This window comes from Trachypithecus francoisi, unplaced genomic scaffold (genome assembly GCF_009764315.1).
Source record: "Trachypithecus francoisi isolate TF-2019V2 unplaced genomic scaffold, Tfra_2.0 Lachesis_group0, whole genome shotgun sequence".
NCBI classification, from domain to species: Eukaryota; Metazoa; Chordata; class Mammalia; order Primates; family Cercopithecidae; genus Trachypithecus; species Trachypithecus francoisi.
This window is the reverse complement of record NW_022681453.1, coordinates 122,327,460-122,350,207: the sequence shown is the minus strand read 5'-3', so window position 1 is coordinate 122,350,207 and position 22,748 is coordinate 122,327,460. Positions and strand designations below refer to the sequence as shown.

The following is a 22,748-nucleotide window of genomic DNA, read 5'->3' as shown; positions in this document are numbered from 1 at the left end:
ACAAAATCTCTTGATTTTCAGAACAACTTTTTGAAGTAGATAAGACAAATGTCTTAGTCAATTCAGGCTGCTATAAGAGAATACCATAAACTGGGCGGATTGAGCAACCAACGTGCATTTCTCACAGTTCTGAAAGGCTGGAACTCTGAAATCAGGGTGCCACCATGGTCAGAGTTTTGTTGTCAGTCTATCTCCTGGTCCACAGACAGCTGTCGCTTCATTGCATCCTCACATGGCAGAGAACAAAGAGGAAAAGCAAGTTCTTTCCTGTCTCTTCTTATAAGGGCTCTGTGATGGATAATATTAAGTGTCAACATGTTTGGATTGAAGGATGTAAAGTACTGTTTCTGGGTGTGTCTGTGAGGGTGTTGCCAAAGGAGATTAACATTTGAGTCAGTGGACTGGGAGAGCCAGACCCAGCCTTATTCTGGATGGGCACCATCCAATGGCTGTCAGCGTGGCTAGAAAAAGCAGGCAGATGAAGGTGGAAAAACTAACTTGCTGAGTCTTCCAGCCTTCATCTTTCTCCCCGATGGATGATTCCTGCCGTTGAACATCAGGTTTCAGGTTCTTTGGCTTTTGGCCTCTTAGACTTATACCAGTGGTTTTCCAGAGGCTCTCAGACCTTCAGCCACTGAAGGCTGCATGGTTAGCTCCCATACTTTTGAGGTTTTGGGACTCCCACTGAGCCACTACTGGCTTCCTTGCTCCTCAGCTTGCAGACAGCCTATTGTGGGAATAATACCTTGTGATCGCATGAGTGAATTCTCCTTAATAAACTCCCTTTTCTATATATGTATATTCTATTAGTTCTATTGCTCTGGAGAATCCTGCCTAATTCAGACTCTAACCCCATTATGTGAGCACCACCATCATGACCTAATTACCTCCCAAAAGTCCTACTTCCAAACACCATCACATTGAGGAATCACATCTGAATTTTGTGGAGACACAAACATTCAGTCCATAGCAATAACATGAGAATTATTCCTATTTTATAGAAAGATGAAACAAAACTGAGACTGAGAGAGGTTAAGCAATAGGCAAGATATTACGAAGCCAATACATTGTTAAACCAGGATCACTTTTTCTAGATATACATTCATATACAAATGTTTTGATCCCTGCATTCTTACTGTTATCCATTGTTAACCAATATGCTTGGGAAAGTTCAGGAAGTATTAAAGCAACTGGTAGCTATATTTCCACTTAGAACTACTGTACACAGGAAATGAGTACACTGATAAGAACAGCAATTAACAGTTCTGTTGTCTTAACGGAGAACCACATAGTCAAACTTTCACTTCTTGTTTCCATATGACAAAAAAAGCAAAGAAAAAAAGATCAACTGCTCATGCTACTGGGTAAGGCTGGCAATTTAACCAATGTAATTTGCTATCGATAATGCAGTCATTAACTACAGCTTTTAGCAAGTCTTGGCCTCATTAGCCTCAAGTCTAATCAACACTAAATCAATTTATATACACAAAAGGTCTGTGAAATGACGTATATCCCTGTACATTTTTTACTTTATAAAATGCTTCCCTACTATAGTATTTTAAGAATGATTTTGACATTATTAAAATATAATTTATTTTCTTTATTAAAGAAAGTGAGTTGACTTATGTTCTTTTCTTAGAATAAACGGCAACAGTAAATGACTACCTAGCATCCTTAGTTTGAAACACACAATATCAATACAGTGGCATTTTAACTGTGATGACAGCAATTTTATAACATGATTAAAAGGTATCTTGTAAACATGATTTATGTTACTTGCATAGCATTTGCAAATAATTATTTCTTATAAGAGATACTTTCAAAAATACATATTTTCAGTGACTCGAAAGTACTGATTACAATGTTGATCCAATAAAACTGTAAACTGTTTTCACAAATATGTGTATTTTATAAAAGTAACTAATCAATTTTTTTCTAAATATGTTTTCCTAACAGATAAAGTTTTGTAGTAAGAGGAAACATTTTACTCTTGGTGCACCTGGGTACACCATTCATGGCAAATGGTATTTATCTGTATTTTTTTTTTTTTCTTATAATTTCAGCCCTTGCCCAAAGTGGTCTTTCTACTAAACTGTGTTGCTCTTTAGTTATCTGTTTGACTAAGAGATTCAGTTGGTCATAACTTTACTCTGCTTCCAGGACTAGCTGCTTTAAAAATGTGAGGTAAGCTTGCTTCCAGAAAGCAATAATCAATAATATATAAACACATATTTAGTATAGGACCTGGGGTGCACATGCTCAATAAATATTAGTAATGGCAAAACCAGCAATTACTTTTGCATCAAACTAATACTTATTTTCCCTTCTGTTCTTCTCAGTAAAATGTCTGCACTGCTTTCAGTACCCAATGCTGAGACTTTCAATCATCCAAGCACACATTCAATTATTTCTTCCCCAAACCAGTAACCAGCAGCCTATTGCTCTCAACATGGGACATCTGCGTTTGAATTAATGGTCCTCTGCAACCTAGTCCTGAAACATCAAATGCATTCCTTTGAGATGACTATGAAAACCAAACATTATTGAAGCTCTAGCCCTGAGCATAGCTGACTTGAGGTCAAATTCAGTTACAAAAAAATATATTAATAGAAGTGGAAAAAAATTAAATGATAAATTAGGAGACATATTAGGTGCAAGCACTTTATTGTTAAGTACTTTGAAAGGAAGAAAAATAATAGAAAAATAAGAAAAAAAGTTTAGTAAAGAAGCCGGGGCGGGGGGGGGGGGGGGGGGGGGATGTTTAAAGGATCAGGAAAAGGAGAAAAGGAAAGTTAAAAAAAAAAAAAAAGCCAAAAAGTAAAGTCAATTGCAATTAAATCTGCATTGATGCATAATCTGCAATTATACCTGGCACAGAGCTTACTATGTGCATGCTTTCTAAAGACTTAATTACTCCTTTTTCCCCCAACATATCTCCATACACTTCCTGTACATCTCTTCAATAGAATAAGATGCAATTATTAGGCTACAGAGGTTGAAAATATATGTTATTATATATAACACAGCAACTTGATATATAAAAGTTTTGCTAAACTAGTACTATTCTCTGGGTAGGTTTATTTCTCAAGTAGTGATTTTGTGCATTTGCGAAATTCAGACTTTATTCAGGTACATTTATTTTGTTTTGTTTTTTTTTTTTTTTGTTTGTTTTTTTTTTTTTTTTTTTTTGAGACGGAGTCTCGCTCTGTCACCCAGGCTGGAGTGCAGTGGCCAGATCTCAGCTCACTGTAAGCTCCGCCTCCCGGGTTTACGCCATTCTCCTGCCTCAGCCTCCCGAGTAGCTGGGATTACAGGCGCCGCCACCTCGCCCGGCTAGTTTTTTGTATTTTTAGTAGAGACGGGGTTTCACAGTGTTAGCCAGGATGGTCTCGATCTCCTGACCTCGTGATCCGCCCGTCTCGGCCTCCCAAAGTGCTGGGATTACAGGCTTGAGCCACCGCGCCCGGCCAGGTACATTTATTTTAAGGAACAGGTATGTTTATTTGAATTCAGTGGACTCAACTAACTGGGTGTTCCTGTCCAAAAGATGTTGTTGGAATGAGCAGATAGGACACTTATGAATAAAAACTAATTCTCCACATCTAGTAAAATGTTTAAGGAAATTACTAAAGATCCAGAAAATAAGTAAAAGTATCAGGTGTTTATCCCAAAAGATTATGTTAAATCTCTACTATCCTTTCCTCATAAAATTTCCAGACTGATATCAGAGTATTATCCAGACAGAGTATTAATGTGTCCTAAATTTATTATCATTTTGTAAACTGAAGGGGAGAGATAATTTAAACAAAATTCATAGGTTAGTGAAAACACAGACATGAATTAAGTACTTTTAATGAAGCAATGGGTCTGTATGAAAAACTGTCTTTTAGAAATCTGTGTGAATTGTAAACATGATGAAAATATCTTTTGAGAAGATATTTCTGAACGTATCCAAATGATAACTTACATGACATGATGAAAGATTTTCTCAAAGGGAGCTGGAAGCTATATTGTTATAATGAGTGCTTTTAAAGACATTGACAGATTAAAAGACCATACCATAAACCATGGCTTTAGTCACTTAAAAAGTTTTTGGCGAAATAAACTCTACATCTGCAGTGTACGGTTCCATGTTCAAAGCTAACAATTTATGTGATTTTATCTTGTGAGATACATTTGGTCACTGGAAATTTAATAGTCAACAGCAGCCTCTTGAAAACTTCAGATTTAAGAAGCCTCCTGTGCAAACTGAAGAATTCACTGAATATAAAATTATAGTAATTTTAGTAGACTTGGAATCTAATGATTACTTTAACATTCATGCTGAGATTTTTCTAGATGTTGGCTAATATGTGTCCCTTAGATAAGTATATTTTAGTTACTCTAATTTTTTTTTATTGAAAAGTGAATAACTTTTAATATTTTTTCCCAATAGTACTGTAAGCTTTGCCTCAGTGCAATGGTAAGTTTTTGTGTCTTTAAGCATGAGTTGGAACTTTTGAAAGATGAATTTTTTTTCTGGAGATACACTGAATATACATGTATTAAAGTTTATATCTAATGGCACTCCAGTCCAGAAGTACACACCAATTTCTTTTACCATAGGTTAGTTCTAGGACTTTTCATAAATATAATTGTATAATATGTAGTTTTGTGTCTAGATTCTTTTGCAAGTCACAGTGTTTTGCGATGAACCCATGATGCTGTATCTGCCAACAGACTATGCTTTTTTTTATTGCTAGGTAGTATTTCATTACATGAGTAAACCACAGAAAATGTATCTGTTTTCCTCCTGATAGACATTTAGGTTGTTTGGGCTATTATGAATAAAGCTGTCATGAACATGCTTGTGTGTGTTGTTGTATAATGTATTTTCATTTCTCTTGGATAAATACCTAGACTCGTGACTGTTGAGTCATATGACTGATACATGTTTATCTTTATAAAAAGTATTCAAACCATTTTTTCAAGTGATGGCACCATTTTACACCATCAGGAGTGAAGTTGCTCCAAATACCTATCAATTTATGGTACTGTGGTCCTAGAGTCAACATTTGAAGCAGTAGCTTTTTGATCCCCAAGCTTTCTAATTGAAAAGGGAAAAGAGTATGTAGGACGGGCACGGTGGCTCAAGCCTGTAATCCCAGCACTTTGGGAGACCGAGACGGGCGGATCACGAGGTCAGGAGATCCAGACCATCCTGGCTAACACGGTGAAACCCCATCTCTACTAAAAATACAAAAACTAGCCGGGCGAGGTGGCGGGCGCCTGTAGTCCCGACTACTCAGGAGGCTGAGGCAGGAGAATGGCATAAACCCGGGAGGCGGAGCTTGCAGTGAGCTGAGATCTGGCCACTGCACTCCAGTCCAGGCGACAGAGTGAGACTCCGCCTCAAAAAAAAAAAAAAAAAAATGTAGACACAACTATATATACATACTTAGTGGCATTGTTAGTAAATGACAAAGAAATCTTTGAAATGTATATAAATGTTAAAGAAAATGAATTGGTTAGTAAAGGCGATATAGCGATATAATAAAATAATACACATATACTAATAGGTCATTTTTATTTTCAAAAACAATTCAAATATACAAAAGAGTTATAAGTATATTACAGTGAATTCCCACATATCGTTCATCTACATTCACTTATGTACCAATGATAATATATGATTTTTTTAAAAAATAGCAGCTGGCCGGGCGCGGTGGCTCAAGCCTGTAATCCCAGCACTTTGGGAGGCCGAGACGGGCGGATCACGAGGTCAGGAGATCGAGACCATCCTGGCTAACATGGTGAAACCCCGTCTCTACTAAAAATACAAAAACTAGCCGGGCGACATGGCGGGCGCCTGTAGTCCCAGCTGCTTGGGAGGCTGAGGCAGGAGAATGGCGTAAACCCAGGAGGCGGAGCTTGCAGTGAGCTGAGACCCGGCCACTGCACTCCAGCCTGGGCGGCAGAGCGAGACTCCGTCTCAAAAAATAAAAAATAAAAAATAAAAATAAATAAATAAAAAATAGCAGCTACTTGTAGAATTTTAAAAGAAAAAACTGCAGATCACATTTCCCTTTAGGTAAGAAGATAATCTGCATGCATTACACAAATAAAAATGTTCTCAGTGTTTCTCTCTGGATAGTAAAATTATAGTTGATGAATTATGTTTTTCTTTTTGCTCATGTATAGTTTATATACTTTTTACAAAGAGCAGGATAAGATAATAAAAGGAGCTATATTAGTTCTCAAGGAGCTATTTTCTAATATACATAGTTCTTTTATTTAAATTCTAGGTTAAAGTGAAAATGTCAATCACCTTTGTGAATCTTTATCAAACTAGAGCAGCAGCCCACCTTATTTAGGGATTGTACAATGCCTTATTATTTTCGGATCCTATGATTACCTACTGAATATTACTGAAATCTGCTTAATATTTTAGAAGGCTGTATAAAGCTGTAAAAAACTATTTTATTTCAAGGTTGACAACTTTATGTAAAACATAATGGATAAATTAATACCTTTCATTTAGATTCTGAAATTTCAAAGTAAATAATTCTGGATTACTTTACTTGAAAAAGGGTGCTGTGGAATAGAATACTACTTTTGATGCTATGATTCTAAAATAGGTTTTTCTCCTTAAACCTCACTAGATTATATATATTTCAACCCAAGCTACTGCCATCTTAAACTCCTTCTGGAGTTACCATTGATTACTGAAGATAAATGAGTTAGAGTTGCTTGTGGATGAGATGGTTGCCATTGATATATGTCTACAACAATGTGCTATGTTTATGTGGTTACACAGTCTCAGAAAAGAGTTGTAAACATTAACACTGGACCTAAAATTGTCATGGTTTCTTGTATTTCACCAGTATTTATCATATATAGCTTGTAGATTTAGAGCCAGAATTTGTTAAGGCACAATATAGTTAAATAAACTATAAATATGAAAGCTCTTAGCCTAGAAACCAGAGGCACCTAGAAATAAATTATAGGTTCTTTTATATATTATAAAGGCTAAACAAAACAAACAAACACAAATAAAAGATGACTTTATGAATGAATTACTCTATAAATAAATATTGACTAAAGTGTTCATCCATAAAAATATTCACTTCCTCTTCCCTACATCAGTGCAGTGTTTGAGCATATGAAGGTAATTCTTCCTATTTGTGAATTCTTCCTTAGGCTGAATTGAAATTGTTTCTGTAAACCGTGAAGACACACATAAAATTACTATTCATGGCCCTTAGGAGAACTGTTTTTTCAGGGTTAAAATAGCTCAATGTTCTGCTGTTCGATTTCTTTTATAATTCTCACCTTAAAATTATAATTTTGCAACTAAAAATACAGTTAGTAGTAGTAACTATGGAGAGATTCATGTCAGGTTATAGGACACTTAAGGCTATACATTTGCAGGTGAAATTACAGATCAAAGAGAAGGAGTAATCAGTGCCTTCAAGTGTTCTCAGCACTGTATATTGAGTTGTGCTTCTGAAAAAGTGTATTTGCACTGAAAAATGCAAATTGTGGATCTTGACATTTGCAAAATTCATTATCAAAGTGAAGATATTGGAAACATACTTAGTTTTTGTACAATTTCATATTTTAAATACTACAGGGTTTGTTTAAAGCAGCATTCCTGTGGCCATTTTTCACAAGATGTCTGAAGGAAAATGTTCCAGAATAAAACAAGTTTGGAAAAGGCTGTATGTTCTATTTAGCTTTGGATGTTTATAATGCAAGGTAACATACTGAAGGTTCTACTTTGTATACCTTTCATAAGGCACACTGGGAATTGCTTGTTTAAAGCAAGTTCATTGGTATATTTGTTTGTTTAATCATTTATTTAACATTATTATTACATTGATTACCTTTTCTTTCATTGAACAAAATTATTTTGTTAAAGATTCAAGCAAATCATTCAAATACAAAATTGTTTAATCAGGTTACAACTTAAAAAGAGAAATGGCAAAAACCAAGAATCCACAATTTACACGATTTATCAAAGATAAGTACGTAACAACAGATACTAAAATAACCCCAGTACTTATTCTTGAGAGTGTTATTTCTTTGTTCAGCATAAAACTGTTTAAATCTATTTCATTATTCATTAAATTACCATATAAAATGTCATATGTCATAAGAACGAATATCACTACTATAGTGTTATGTAAATTATTAACTGATAGCATTAGTGATAGGTTTTTAACCAAAACATGTAAGACTTGTTTAGTGTTTAAGGGGGGAATAAAGCAACAATTTATCAGAGTAAGTTTCATCTTTTAAATGGAAAAGTGTACTACATGGCATTAATGATGCTGTTACAGAATTTTATCTAACTTCCCAACAGTAGTGATTCACTAATATCGGTCCTGAATAAACAGTCATTCTTTCAAGTCCTGAAGAGGCCTGTGTCCAGTATATCCGTCAAAATATTACAGACAAAAAGTAACTCAGCTTAAGCCATTCTAACAATGTGGTATTAATTATGATGGTATGGCTGTGTTCAAGCTAAATGAGTTAGTATTTCAAGTTTCAAATTGTTTGGATTTCTTTTTGGTTACATAGTTCAAATATATAAATCAGCTGCCTTCTGAAATTTGGAGTTTTAAGCAGAATCTCACTAAGACTTCTCTTGCTATCTAGATCTAAATAAAAAGGGATTTACATATTGTCAGTATATACCGGACAGAAAGCCTTGTAAAAAACAGTAATAAACTGGAGAGATGCATTGGTTTTAACACAAAGCAAAACCTTGTAAACTTAGGAGATAGATAAACCTGCCAATAGAATCACAATTTTAAGTGTGAAACTTTATCGAAGTGGTAAAGCAGTGTAAAGAAGGGTTTTAAATCAGTTAATTAGTCTTTATGGTCACTTCTGTTGACTAGAAAGAAGCAAAAACATCAGCAGAAGGAAGATAAATTAAGGAGCACCCCAAGAAAAGAACTGCAGTTCATGGTGAATAAGAAAATAGAATTTCTCTCATTAAAAACAAAACAAAACAAAAATATATAAACAAAACCCCAAAGAATCTGTGTCATGTGTCATGAAAGACAGATTTACAGAATGTTTCAACGTCAGTTGTACTGTTATATCCTACAGCAAGCAGAAGAGAAATTAAGCTTTGTTTCAGTACTGAATTAAATTGTCAAGAGCAGAGTGAGAAGACAGCTATTTTTATTTTACCACCATACCTTCTGTAATCTGCTACTATATATTCGGTCAACAATTCTTGTGGGAAAAAAAAAAGTTGCAAGTAACCAAAAAAAGAGTGTTTGGAAAAAATAAGTCTAAATTGTGTCACCAGTGAAACACTATAAAATGAAACAACAAAAAACAAAAACCCTTGAATGGCTCTATTGAGGCAGTAATGCCATCCAAACCCAGAGCAACGCATGGACTGTTCATCTCACATTGTTTTCCACATTTTTTGCACAGTGACTATTTGTAACAACCTGTATATGCAAAAGCATATTACGGAAATCCAGTAGCAGATAGAAGTCTTTGGTTAAAGTTGGAATAACAAACACATAAATATGAAAATGATGTAACAAGATGAGAGCAAAAATAGAAGACAAAGGGAACAAAGGTACAGTAAATTAAGCTATTTCTGGTTAGGACTTTAATTCATTTGGCCTTTTCCCCTTTCAAAAGCTCTAAAAAGTAAAATATGCAGGTATTTTCCAAACAAAGTTATAGGCTTTCAATTACAAAATAAATAAGTTCTATAATTCTTTGGGAAATTAATATGCTAAATATCATCATTATGAATTGACTTTAGTCTAAAATTCAACTATGATGTGTTAATGCAGTCAATAAAAAGCCAGGTTCGAAAGCATTAGAAGAGATTTAGAAAAGTAGTAACATCTGTTCTAAAAGATGCTTGATGATATATTTATATATTGATTTATATACACACTGAAAGAAATTCAAGAAACATCTGTGAAGTTCTAAGCTATTTTATAGGATTCTGGATTTGGTAAGCTATCTGCTGTTTGTTTCTCAGCAAGTGGTCAAGTTTCAACATGGCTCCCAATGTTTTGGTGTTCCTCCCCAGAAAGATGATTGGGGCCTTTTCTCTGATGCCTGACCTGGGGAAATCCTTTCAAATATTAAAATTGTAGCCTAGTGGTATTGTTTCATGGGAATATCTATTGATTTACCCAAGAGCTTGTGCAAGCTCTAGGGTATAACAAGGTTTAATTTAGATTTATTACAAGATTTAGTTGTTATTTTTATTATTACAGAATATGTAAATATAAAGTCAAGAAAAAATTAATAAATATCTCTGTCACTCAAGCAAAAATGTCAGACATGTATTGTTTTTATACCCTAAAGAATTGTGGCATGGTCAGGCAGAAGGTAAAACAGCACAGAGACTGTTAGAGAAGTAACTGTATAAGTACCTCAGTTGACAAAGTTGTAGCATTTTAGTAGCCCTCACACAAGAAGAAAAGAGCAGAAGAATAACAACTTTGCACTCAATTGAGCAAGAAAATGGGAATGGGCATTATTTCTTGTGATTTGAAGAGAAATACTGCTTTTGTTTGCTTGTTTTTTACTTGATTGAAAGATTGAGGTTTGAAAGCACAGATGGCTAAATTTGTTTAAGATTCTGAGTCCATTCAGTTTTTTGCCACTCTTACATAATACATGTTTCCAAATTAAACCAATCATATTTTCCCATTCCTGTGAATTCTAGGATAGCACATATCATACTCACTCTTATATCTTAGCTATTTATGCACATCTGAAGTTCTTGGTAAAATTATAAGCTCCTGGGAAACAGGGGCATTTCATCTGCTTATTGTGTGCCCTACAACACTTAAAGCAATGTTGTGCACAGTTTGGGTTCTCTTTAAATATTTAGCACATCAGTAGACTTTGCAACAAATGGGATATTCACAATGAAGAAATAATACTATAGTCCAGTTTGGAGCTCAAAAACTCCAACGAATGTAGTTGACTTGAGATATATGTATGCATTTTGTGGTGCTTTGTTTATAGAAAAAGAAAAACATGAAATTAAAGAAGAAACTACAAAAATATCTTTGCTGCTTTTTCAGAGACTTAACAACAATAACAACTACAGCTACAACAACAACATTTGGCTGAATGTGGTGGCTCATGGTAGTAATCCCAGCACTTTGAGAAGCCAAGGCAGGAGGATCACTTGAGGCCAGGAGTTTGAGACAAGTCTGGGCAACACAGCAAAACCCCCATCTCTACAAACTATTTTTTAAAAAATTAGCTGGGCATGGTGGTGCATGCTTATAGGATTAGCTACCTGGGAGGCTGAGGGCATTGGATTGCTTTAGCTCAGGTGTTTAAGGTTACAGGGAGCTATGATCATGCCACTTGCATTCCAGCCTGGGAGACAAAGTAAGACTCAGTCTCTAAAATTAAATTAAATTAAAATTAAACAAACAAACAAACAAAAAACACTGTCTATCCCTTGCACAGTTTTACAATACTGATATAATTATTTAGTTTTAATCAGGTTTGCCAGTTTCTGTCAGGTGCTGCAAAAGCAACATTTAAATAGAATATGGTTAGATGGACTACTTTCATATGTGCAAATGCTACAGGTTTTCCCAAAATAACCCGTTAGAAATTTCATTGTTATTTTAAGATTTACAGAACACTGTCTAATATATGGATGATCAAATTCTCTTTTTCTAAAGGCAAAATCAACACATTCTGTGATCTAGAAAAGATGATTTTGAAAACTAAGAGCAGAACAGCAGCATAGAAGGAGAGGTGCATATGTGTTTGTTCTGCATCTTAATTTTAAAACTATTATTTGGGCCGAGAGCAGCAGTGGCTCAGGCCTGTAATCCCAGCACTTTGGGAGACCGAGGTGGGTGGATCACCTGAGGTCGGGAGTTTGAGACCAGCCTGACCAATATGGAGAAACCCTGTCTCTACTAAAAATATAAAATTAGCTGAGCATAGTGGCACATGCCTGTAATCCCAGCTACTCTGCAGGCTGAGGCAGGAGAATTGTTTCCACCTAGGAGGTGGAGGCTGCAATGAGCAGAGGTCGCGCCATTGCACTCTAGCCTGGGCAAAAAGAGTGAAACTCCATCTCAAAATAAAATAAAATAAAATAAAATAATAAAACTATTATTTGGAGATAAATCTTATCTTTAATTTCATAATCTACTTTGCATGAGGCATTTGTATTAAAACATCCTATATGTATTTAGTTTCTAAAAAAAATTAAATGCAGTATTTGATACTAATACTTTAAAGATTTCACTTTATATGTTTAAATCTATCATATGAACTTGATCAAATATTTTGTAATCTACATATTGCTATACAAAGGATTAGATATTCTATACAGTCTTGTGTCATTTACAATTTAGTCAATATGCTTTTTTCACAAATCATCAGAAAAATGCAAATAAAAAAACCACAATGAGATACCGCCTCACCCCAGCCGCAATGGCCAATATTAAAAAGCTAAAAAAGTAGATATTGGCATAGATGTAGTGAAAAGAGTAGCAAGTGAAGAATTCCAGCACATAAGAAATTAGTTACGACATATTGATAAAATGTCAGCAATAGGTCATTTCTTAAAACACACAACATTTGAAGCCTTTTTAAAAACAAATGAAAAAAATCAAGAAATGCTAAAATATAGAGAAAAGGGCAGTTTTGCATAATCATTTGATACAATAGTGGTTCATCTTACCTCTACTACCAGTTGCTGAAGAGATGGTGATGCTACAGGATGTAGACTAGAGTTCCCCCTTACGGGACTGTGGATGCTAATATAAGCCACAACATTTTTCTGAAGAACCTTCTTGAAATCCTGAAATCAAAAAAAGGATATATCTGTAACACAAATAAATAGATCCTACTTTATTAGTTAGATACTGAATAATGAACAATTCATACTTAAAATTATTATATTGCATAATTACCTTCTTTTTTATTATATATTTTTATTTATTTATTATTTTTGAGCCAGAGTCTGGCGCTGTCGCCCAGGCTGGAGTGCAGTGGTGCCATCTCAGCTCACTGCAAGCTCCGCCTCCCGGGTTTACGCCATTCTCCTGGCTCAGCCTCCCTAGTAGCTGGGACTACAGGCGCCCGCCACCACGCCCGGCTAATTTTTTGTATTTTTAGTAGAGACGGGGTTTCACCATGTTAGCTAAGATGGTCTCCATCTCCTGACCTCATAATCCACCCGCCTTGGCCTCCCAAAGTGCTGGGATTACAGACATGAGCCACTGAGTTTGGCCATAATTACCTTCAAAGTGATCCTATACTATTAATAGTGTACACAAGGATTTTAAACAAGAATGATGAGTTAGATATGACATATAATAAAATATTTTAAAGCATGTTCCTGACAAAGTCAAATTTTAACAGAAAATGTCCTTCAAAGGTTAACATAGTATGGATTCAACTATAGAGTATGAATGCAACTTAATTTTAGAGTCACTGAATAAGAGGAGAGGTATAGGTAAACCACTCCAGTGATGAATAAAACCAGTCCTTTTCTTCTGAAGCAATGAGCTACTCTGCACAAAATAACCCTGTATTATGAGCAAAATGGGGCATAATACAATGTAATCTTGCAAATATTACCTTAAAAAAACATGATGCATTTCATGCACACAAGCAGCACTGAATGATTCCATAGAATAGTTTTCTACTTCTCTTCTGCTCCTTACCGCACAAAATTGAAGACCACTGATCCTATTAAGAATGACCACTAAGTCTTTCTGTTATTTTCCTGCTCTTTTGTGCAAGCATTTAACAAATAATTGTCATGGTGGGTGGCAGTTCTACAGAAATGTCCTAAAAGATTACATTATGTCATAACTTAGGAAAGTGTCTTTCTTCTTCTAACACTATCAAATGAAAGACTACAAGGACTCGTACACCTGCCAAATTGATAATGTCATCCTGTTTTTTTTTTTATTGTAAATAGCTTAAAATTGTATAATTTTATGGAGTACAAAGTGATGTTATGATTTATGAATATAATATGGAATAACTAAATTAAGCTGGTTAACATATTCATCACCCCAAATACTTAACATTTTTTTGTGATGAGAACACATAAAATTTACTTAACAATTTTGAAATGTATAATACTCTATTACTAAGTATATTCACCACACCACACAATACATAATAGAAGTTGACCATTTTCTCCCCATTCCTTCCATACCCTAGGCTGAAACCACAATTCTACACTCTGTTACAGATGAGTAGATAAAGAAAATGTGTTATATATACACAATGGAATATAATTTAGCCTTGAAAAACAAGAAACTTCTCTGCTTTGTGATAACGTGGATGGAACTGGAGAACACAATGCTAACTAAAAGAAATCAGGGACAGAAACATAAATCCTGCATATTTTCACTGTTATCCATATTTTATGTTGAAAATTCATAATTTCAACATATTGAAATTATGTTGAATTTCAATTCTGTAAGAGAGTGGAAAATACAATCATTTAAAATTAATAAACATCTTAAGTGCACATAAATGATGAATTTTAAGCTTGAGTAATTTCTCTATAATTATTGTTCAGAACTATCTGTTACTTAAGTGCTATGAAATATCAGCTTCTATTAGCACACTACCACACAGACACTGTCTATATGTTAGACATATAATTATAGACATATTATTATAGACATATAATTAATTATAGACATATAATTCTCATGAGAACCTCATAAGATAGGCATTAGTAGACTCATTGGAGGAATCAAGTCTTAGGGAAGTTAATCTTGCCTAAGATGACATGTTCTATGGTAAAGAGAATTGGAGCTATGAATTCTTTTACTCCAATATCTATAATATTTCCACAATAGCCTCTGACAAATGAAGATTCTTCACAAAATAAATGGTACTTTTGAAAGTATAGAACCTATTTAGCAAAATGGTATAATTTTTCTCAAAGATCAAGATCAGTATTTAATAATTTCTCTAATAAGTCTGTCTATGATTCCACTTTAAGTTTATTGACCAACATCACCTAATCCTCCTAACTACAACTGTGGGTTTCCAGAGGTTTCTATGCAAGCATAATTAAATAGGACAATGTGACATGTCAATAAGGGCTTTCCTCACTCCCCTTCATAGGGGAATATATTTAAAGCATAAATTAGTTTCAAACTAACATAAACTCTTTCATTCTCAGGAGTACATTTGACATGAGTAGGCAAAACAGGACAACTAGCAATTTTCTAAATTTCTCTTCAACAGGATGTTTACAAAATGGCTTCATGAATTGCATTGAACAATCTGGTGAGACACAGTAAATTATAAAAATGTATTTTATAAGCCAATAATCAAATGTATATTATTTACCATTTTCATTACTCATATGTCTTTGCCCATCTAGTCACCTAAAATGCCAGTAAATGAATGTATAACGAGTTGCCAAATGTAAATACATATATAAACATTCAAAGACACTGGTACTTGTCTTGAATACAAACAACCTTTTTAACAACATTTTTTTCCTGTGAACTCCCACATTGCAGTTGCTGTATTTTTAGCATAATTGACTAAGAAAATATACAATTATTAAAAGGTGCAATGACTTCACAAAAACTTAAAAATGAATGTGTATTAACCACAAAAATATCAACTTACTTTGACAAAAACTATTGCTGACACACATGCAAGCCCACATTGATTCAACTTACAGGCTCTGATGCCTGATGCTCAACTAAATTTTACAATAAATTTTCCCATCCATTGGGGTTTGAGATATTTACATTAGAAACTATTAATTTAGACAAGCCTAGCCTATTCTAAAACATAGTTCAGAAATATATGTATTAATTTAGAATTAACATAAATTAATTGTGAAAGTTACTAGATAGGTATCTAGAAGACCTAAAATATAGTTTGATACAGCAAAATACATCTTGGAATTTGAAAAGAATCTTTAAGACATTTTAAAGATATGTGCTTTAATGTTACAGGAAAACTAAAACATTAATTGTTTCTGATTTATTAAAAATGGTATAGATTACAAACATATTCCCTAAACTGTTCTTTAACTTGTTTACCAATCTTTAAAGTAATTTGGAATATGACTTTGAGAGGTTGGTTCATCTATTTCATTTCCAGCTTACTTACAAATGTGTCAACTTAAAAAGATTCTTTAAGCAAAGGAATTTTTTCATTTGAAGTAGTTCTTTTGAATATGGCTCAAACATACACACCACTCATTTGCATACAGAAAAGCATTCCAGTTTGCAATGTGTGAGTCTGGATGAATTTTACACTGAAAAAAATTTTCTCATCTTTAAGTCTTTTCTTTCCTTCAAATTAAAAAAGATACTTGCTATGTTCTTTTCTATATCTTTTTAAATATTATCTTTGATTTAATAGATATGTTATCATTTTTGGGTGATTAAAAATAAAAATGTAGCAAAATAATTTCCTATTAAATTTTTCTCCTCAAAGCTGAAGTAGTGAAAAAACTATAGTATTAAATTATCTTACTTTCCTAGTAGAATTATGTAGTGTTTTTTGTCTACATATATCTACTGAACTTCTTTTTTAAAACAAATCACAAAAGTAAATAGAATTTATATCAATCCAATTATCAGTTATCATATTCCATTAAAAATACAGTGCATTTATGAGACACAGATCTGTCAGAAGCATTTGAGACTTAAATTCTCCAATATTTCAGTTGTATTCTAACTGTACCTCATTGCATGCTAGATTTCATTTGGATACAGGTTTCCTAAGGTGGTTAGGTAGGTAGGTAGGCAATAGATAGGCAGGTAGGAAAAGAAAGGTAGGGAGTTAAGGGTGAAAGGGTGGAGTGGAGGAAGGAGAAAAAATTGGATTTTAAAATGTATTTTACATTCAGGATCCATATTGTATAGATAAAATGTAATGCTAAGGTAATAAACATTGAATATAGGAGATTGTTCCCTAATTCCAGATTACTCCTAGAAAGTGTAGAAAAAGAAAGATAAATGTATCGTCTGATCCTTTTTTGTCCAATGCCGGTCATCCCGTCTTCTAAGGAGAAATACAATAACAAGGTGAACACTATTGTGTGTTAGACTGTATCGGGGTTTGTAAGTCTGGTAACAATAGGGATAAGATATTTGAAGGTCATATGTAGTTTGCTGTGGTCTAGCTCTAATTCGGTCTTATTCTTATAAGCCATCTCAGCAAATTAGGCAATAGGACACTTTAGTTGAGAAGCACATTATTGCCTTTGGCTTTGAAAATTTTACTTTGTCTACTTTAGCAAACTAAGAAAAGAAAAGAAAAGCACTGTAATTAATGTATATTCTGCTTTACCTCTCCCCATTCATATGAGCCAATATTGCCAAAAGCTGTTCCTCCCCAAGAACAGAAAACAATAGTTCGGTCTGGTCTCCACCCTCTATTAACTTTTGACATCAAGGCACGGATAAACGCTGTGATTATTGCAGTACTACTGGCCCATTCTTGTCCATTATAACTGTGTGCAGTGTGATGATGGCTGCCAACTATGATATACCGGTCTGAAAATAGAGAGGGATAAGAGCCATTTAAAAAAATGTAAAACTTAACAATAAATTTAATGACATTTACATAATCCTACTGCACAACTGAGCAATAATTAAGCAAAATTGTTCTAATAATTAATACTACTTTAATTTTTTTTGCCCACTTTCTTAATTCACACATCTGCGTATATCAAAGCTGAGGCAGCTGCTGAACCCAATTATGAATCCAAAGCTTAGATCCATATTACTCTCCTTTATAACATGAATATTAATTAATGAAGCATACAAATACGCCACAATGAAACCCTTACCTAACATTTTTCCAGACTCAAGAGTGGGAAGTGCCCTGTAAACAATGTGTATATGCTCAGTAAATATTAATAAACTATTAATACATATAAGAAAGCACTTATACAGTAGCATTAAATATTAAAAATATGGTAGTCATGTATGGATTCTGCAATAAATTAATTCCATAGGGAATTAATTACAGCTTCCAACTTATAATTGTAGGCCCTCTCCTTCCTGTGAAGAAAAAAAAAAATAAAATTCACCAATATCAAAAGTCATTCAACTGTTATAAAAGTTGCTTTTTACATATTTTATTTCATACAATCATTTAAAATGTATTAGATACAGTATTAGGAGAGCTTTCCTAACACATGGAAGTAGCCTATTCAATGTACATTACTGAATATTTTTGATAATAAAGCTGAAAATGCCCCTCGAGAGTTTCCTTTGATTTTGTTGTCAGTGAATGTTATTGGTAATAATAACATATCTGAATTTATCTGACCAAGTATCTTCATATATCTATGTAAAAGTTTTTCTTCATTGAATATCATTTTATTACCAGATGTCCCACAACTGGATGGTAAATTGTGCAGACCCTGAATCCAGCCTGCTTGGTTTAGAATTCAGGCTTTGCAAGTCACTAGTTGTGTGACCTTGGAAAGCTTATTTCAACTTTTGATGCCTTAGTATTTTCATCTCTAAGGTAAGAAAACAAACAGTACATCCTACATTTAGTTGTTTTGAATTTTAGGAGTCACTATTTTGCGAGCCACTTTGAACAATGCTCAACGCAAAGGAGGTCTTACACATGTGTGGAATAAATGAATCACCCTTTGACTTATAACACCAAAAAGCTACCTTACAATAAATGTCACGGTATGAAGATAGTTTAGTTTTCCACACAGGAATTGGCAATGGATTTGATCTGCCAACATTTTATTAAGATTTAATTAATGGGACTGGGCACGGTGGCTCACACCTGTAATCCCAGCACTTTGGGAGGCCGAGGCAGGTGGATCACGAGGTCAGGAGTTCAAGACCAGCCTGGCCAAGACGGTGAAACCTCATTTCTACTAAAAATACAAAAGCTAGCCAGATGTGGTGGTGGGCACCTGTAATTCCAGCTATTTGGGAGGCTGAGGCAGGGAAATGCTTGAACTTGGGAAGTGGAGGATGCAGTGAGCCAAGATCGTGCCACTGCACTATAGCCAGGTGACAGAGCGAGACTCCGTCTCAAAAAAAAAAAAAGAAAAAGATTTAATTAATGGTATACATAGTGTGATAATGTGTCCACAAATGTTAAAAACCCAATAATTTATTCACTTATCTCCCATAAATGTCTCAAAGTTTTGCTTGGAATTGTCTGCATTCTAAATAAACCATATCTAACAAACAAAGCTAATTGATGATTTTTTTCTAATCTTCAAAGTTATTAAATAAAATGTCATGTAAATAGTCAATTTTTTGTAAAATTCAAATAAGCAACATTTCAGAAGCTTTGCATAATTCACTGAAGAATACTAATGGTAAAATTGATTTTTTTAATTTCAGAAGTATATTTTGTAGATTGAATTTTCTTCACTCTAAAGCTAGTATAATTTGTACAACTGGGTTTTCCAATAACAACTTGTGAATGAATCAGTGATGATAAATATTCTAGTGCTTCAATAGAGAACCTTATGATGGAAATTTGTTGAAATTCAATAGTAACAATTTTCAAATTTTTTTATATCTTGTATTTAAAGAACTATAATCAGAGGTTGTTCAACATTGTACCTGTAAAGAAATCAGAGAAAATAACTGGCTTTCATGAACTTTGTAAGAGTTGGCCAGCAAGAAACTGGGAGGCTATAAAACTTGATCTTAAAATTCTGAGCTAGCAACGAGGCCGATTTTACCAAAGTCATGAAGAAGAATAATTCTCCAAGGAGAACTTGTGTAAATGTCCCCAAATCAACAGAAGTAGCAAAAGTGTAATAAAAAGATTATTAAATGCTACAGGCACATTAAGCAGTAATATGTGATTCAGTCTTACAATGTGTTTGGCAGTATTGCTATTAATCTCTTAATTAGCCTACATAATATCTGAAGATTCCTTTTTTTTTTTTTTTTTTTGAGATGGAGTCTCTCTCTGTTGCCCAGGCTGGAGAGCAGTGGCACAATCTCAGCTAACTGTATCCTCCGCCTCCCAGGTTCAAGCGATTCTCCTGCCTCAGCCTCCTGAGTAGCTGCAAGTGACCATTTTCATAAGCACATTGAAAACCTAAAGCCATGCAGACATTTGACAAGTTTGGCAATGGACCAAGGATGCAGAGTGAGACGTAGATTAAAACTGGACAACTAAATTTGGAGACCAAAATTTGTATTTATAAAAAAACACATCATTAAAAACTAAAATCTTTCTTGGCCAGGCACGCTTGGCTCATCTCTGTAATCCCAGCACTTTGGGATGCCAAGGTGGGTGGATCACATGAGGATAGGAGTGCAAGACCAGTCTGGCCAACATGGTGAAACCCTGTCTCTACGAAAAATAAAAAATGAAAAATTAGCTGGGCATGGTGGTGGGTGCCTGTAGTCTCAGCTACTCAAGAGGATGAGGCACAAAAATCACTTGAACTCGGGAGGTGGAGGCTGCAGAGAGGGAAAAAAAAAATAATTTTTTAAAATGTCTTCTTGATAAAAATAAAATTTTCAATGGTGTTATGGTGAGTATAAGAAAAAAAGAAAACTTTGGCTTTTGTAGAACATGCCAGTTTACCAAATCTAAACTCTGTTTCTTGTTTCATCCCCTCCTGAGACACCCCCATCTCTCTCTCTCTCTCTCTCCCCACTAAGATTTATTTTGCAAGAGATATGGTAGGAAAGAGAATGAAGACCCACTTCTTAGTTTCAAATTTATCTACTCTAAGAGTGGGACAATTTCTAGTTACATCTAAAGTAGGATTTTTAAGTATGATATTAAATTATTACAGAATATATCTTTGTAAAGTTTCATAAAACGTGTAGATTATAAATATTTAACCCTACTTACCTGGAGATGTCAAGCCCATTACGTATCCAACAACATTAGTAACTGTTTTCAATTTTGTCACTGTCTGAACTTGCATGCTGACGACTCTTACTTCTGAAAAAAATAAAAATTTAAAGACTTTTGTTTCTTTATATTTTATTGTATTTTTTAAACCTTAAAATTTATTTATCCAATATCATCAGCAAAAGAATTCCACAGAATTGAATGTTCTCAGATAACCAAAGTTATAATTTTTCTGAGAAATATTTATTCAATACTTTGTACAGATTCTATTTTAGGTGCTTGTTATGCAATGATGACTAAGATACAATTGCTAGCATCTTTGAACCTCAGAGCCATAAATAGGCACTTCTAAACCTTACATTCAGTTCTACAATGAGGGTTCATTATGAGAGCATTCAGAAGACCTTCAGGAGATGTGGGCAACTCATATTTTTAAAAAGGGAAAAAAATAGATTAAAATATTTCCAAAGAATATTGAATACTTTTCTATTTTCAGATAAAGAACATGTGGACAATAACCTTTCCCGTATGACTCACTATTTTATTAAGACTTTAAAAATGGTAAATAAAGCATTACACAATATAAAAAGATAAAGATTCTTAAAGCTGTACATGTTTTCGTTTTTCTTTTTTCTTTTTTCTTTTTTTTTTTTTTTTTTTGAGACGGAGTCTCGCTCTGTCACCCAGGCTGGAGTGCAGTGGCCGGATCTCAGCTCACTGCAAGCTCCCCCACCCGGGTTTACACCATTCTCCTGCCTCAGCCTCCCGAGTAGCTGGGACTACAGGCACCTGCCACCTCGCCCGGCTAGTTTTTTGTATTTTTTAGTAGAGACAGGGTTTCACCGTGTTAGCCAGGATGGTCTCGATCTCCTGACCTTGTGATCCGCCCATCTCGGCCTCCCAAAGTGCTGGGATTACAGGCTTGAGCCACCGTGCCTGGCCTACATGTTTTCATATATTAGAGTTTTTATTTCTATCTGGGTTTGTAGGTTCCTTACCTCTATTCTAAATCCGTACTAATCGTTCTACCTCTTTGAATTTTTCTGTTTATGTTTGATATTCAAAAATTTTGCAAATAAAGCAAAGACACAAATCAGGAGGGACTTTAGTCACAGAACTGACATAGTCTCTGGAGATGAAATGTGTTAATCCTGTATTTGACAGATCCTGAGAAGTCTGGGTTGGGAAGTGGCTCACAGGATCTTTAAAGTTTTCCTTAAAGCAGAGGTTTAAGAGTAGCTAGGTGTTAGTGTCAGGGCAGAGCATGGCAAATTTGAAAGCAGGTAATACAAAGTAGCCACATTATGCTGGCAGGCCCACAGACGTTCACTTCCTACTGCTAGATAGAAATTGTTATAATAAATACATTACTTCTTTCCCTCAATGTACCCTTTCAAACAAATTAAATGGAAAATCATCAGTACACTGAATTCGTTAAAATAATAACCAAAACAAAAGTAAAGAGGCCTTTAGAGAATGCCTGAGTGCCTTATCTATCTGTGAGTAAATCTACGTAGAGCCTGAGCATTGTGTTTTTAATTTAGGTACTATGCATTTTTGTTTGTTTTTCAATTAATAGACTTTGTTTTTTAGAGCATTTTAGGTTTACAAAAATACTGAGCAGAAAGTACACAGTTCCCAAATACCCTCTGTCTCCCAAGCCTCCTATTACTGTGGAACATTTGTTACTTACACCTGATAGATTGTGGAACATTTGTTACACCTGCATTACTGTGGAACATTTGTTAACCTGATAGACCAATAATGACACATAAAGTCCATAGTTTACATTGGGGTTCACTCTTTGTGTTGTATATTTGATGGGCTTTGACAATGCATAATGAGGTATATCCATCATGATAGTATCATACAGGATGGCTTCACTACTCTAAAATCCCCTATGTGCCACCTCTTCATCT

The 22,748-nt window shown here is 34.3% G+C and overlaps 1 protein-coding gene across 3 annotated transcripts in view; it reads right to left on the bottom strand.

Moving 5' to 3' along the window:
• Window positions 1-22,748, bottom strand: part of NAALADL2 (N-acetylated alpha-linked acidic dipeptidase like 2) — a 967,958-nt gene that overhangs the window by 328,213 nt on the left and 616,997 nt on the right. For all 3 annotated transcript variants that reach the window (XM_033211735.1, XM_033211737.1, XM_033211736.1), the window contains exons 7-9: window positions 20,827-20,919; window positions 17,311-17,516; window positions 12,698-12,817 (exon numbers count right to left, since the gene is read on the bottom strand). In XM_033211735.1, coding sequence (XP_033067626.1) covers window positions 12,698-12,817; window positions 17,311-17,516; window positions 20,827-20,919 — 419 coding nt within the window. The remainder of the gene's footprint in view (window positions 1-12,697; window positions 12,818-17,310; window positions 17,517-20,826; window positions 20,920-22,748) is intronic.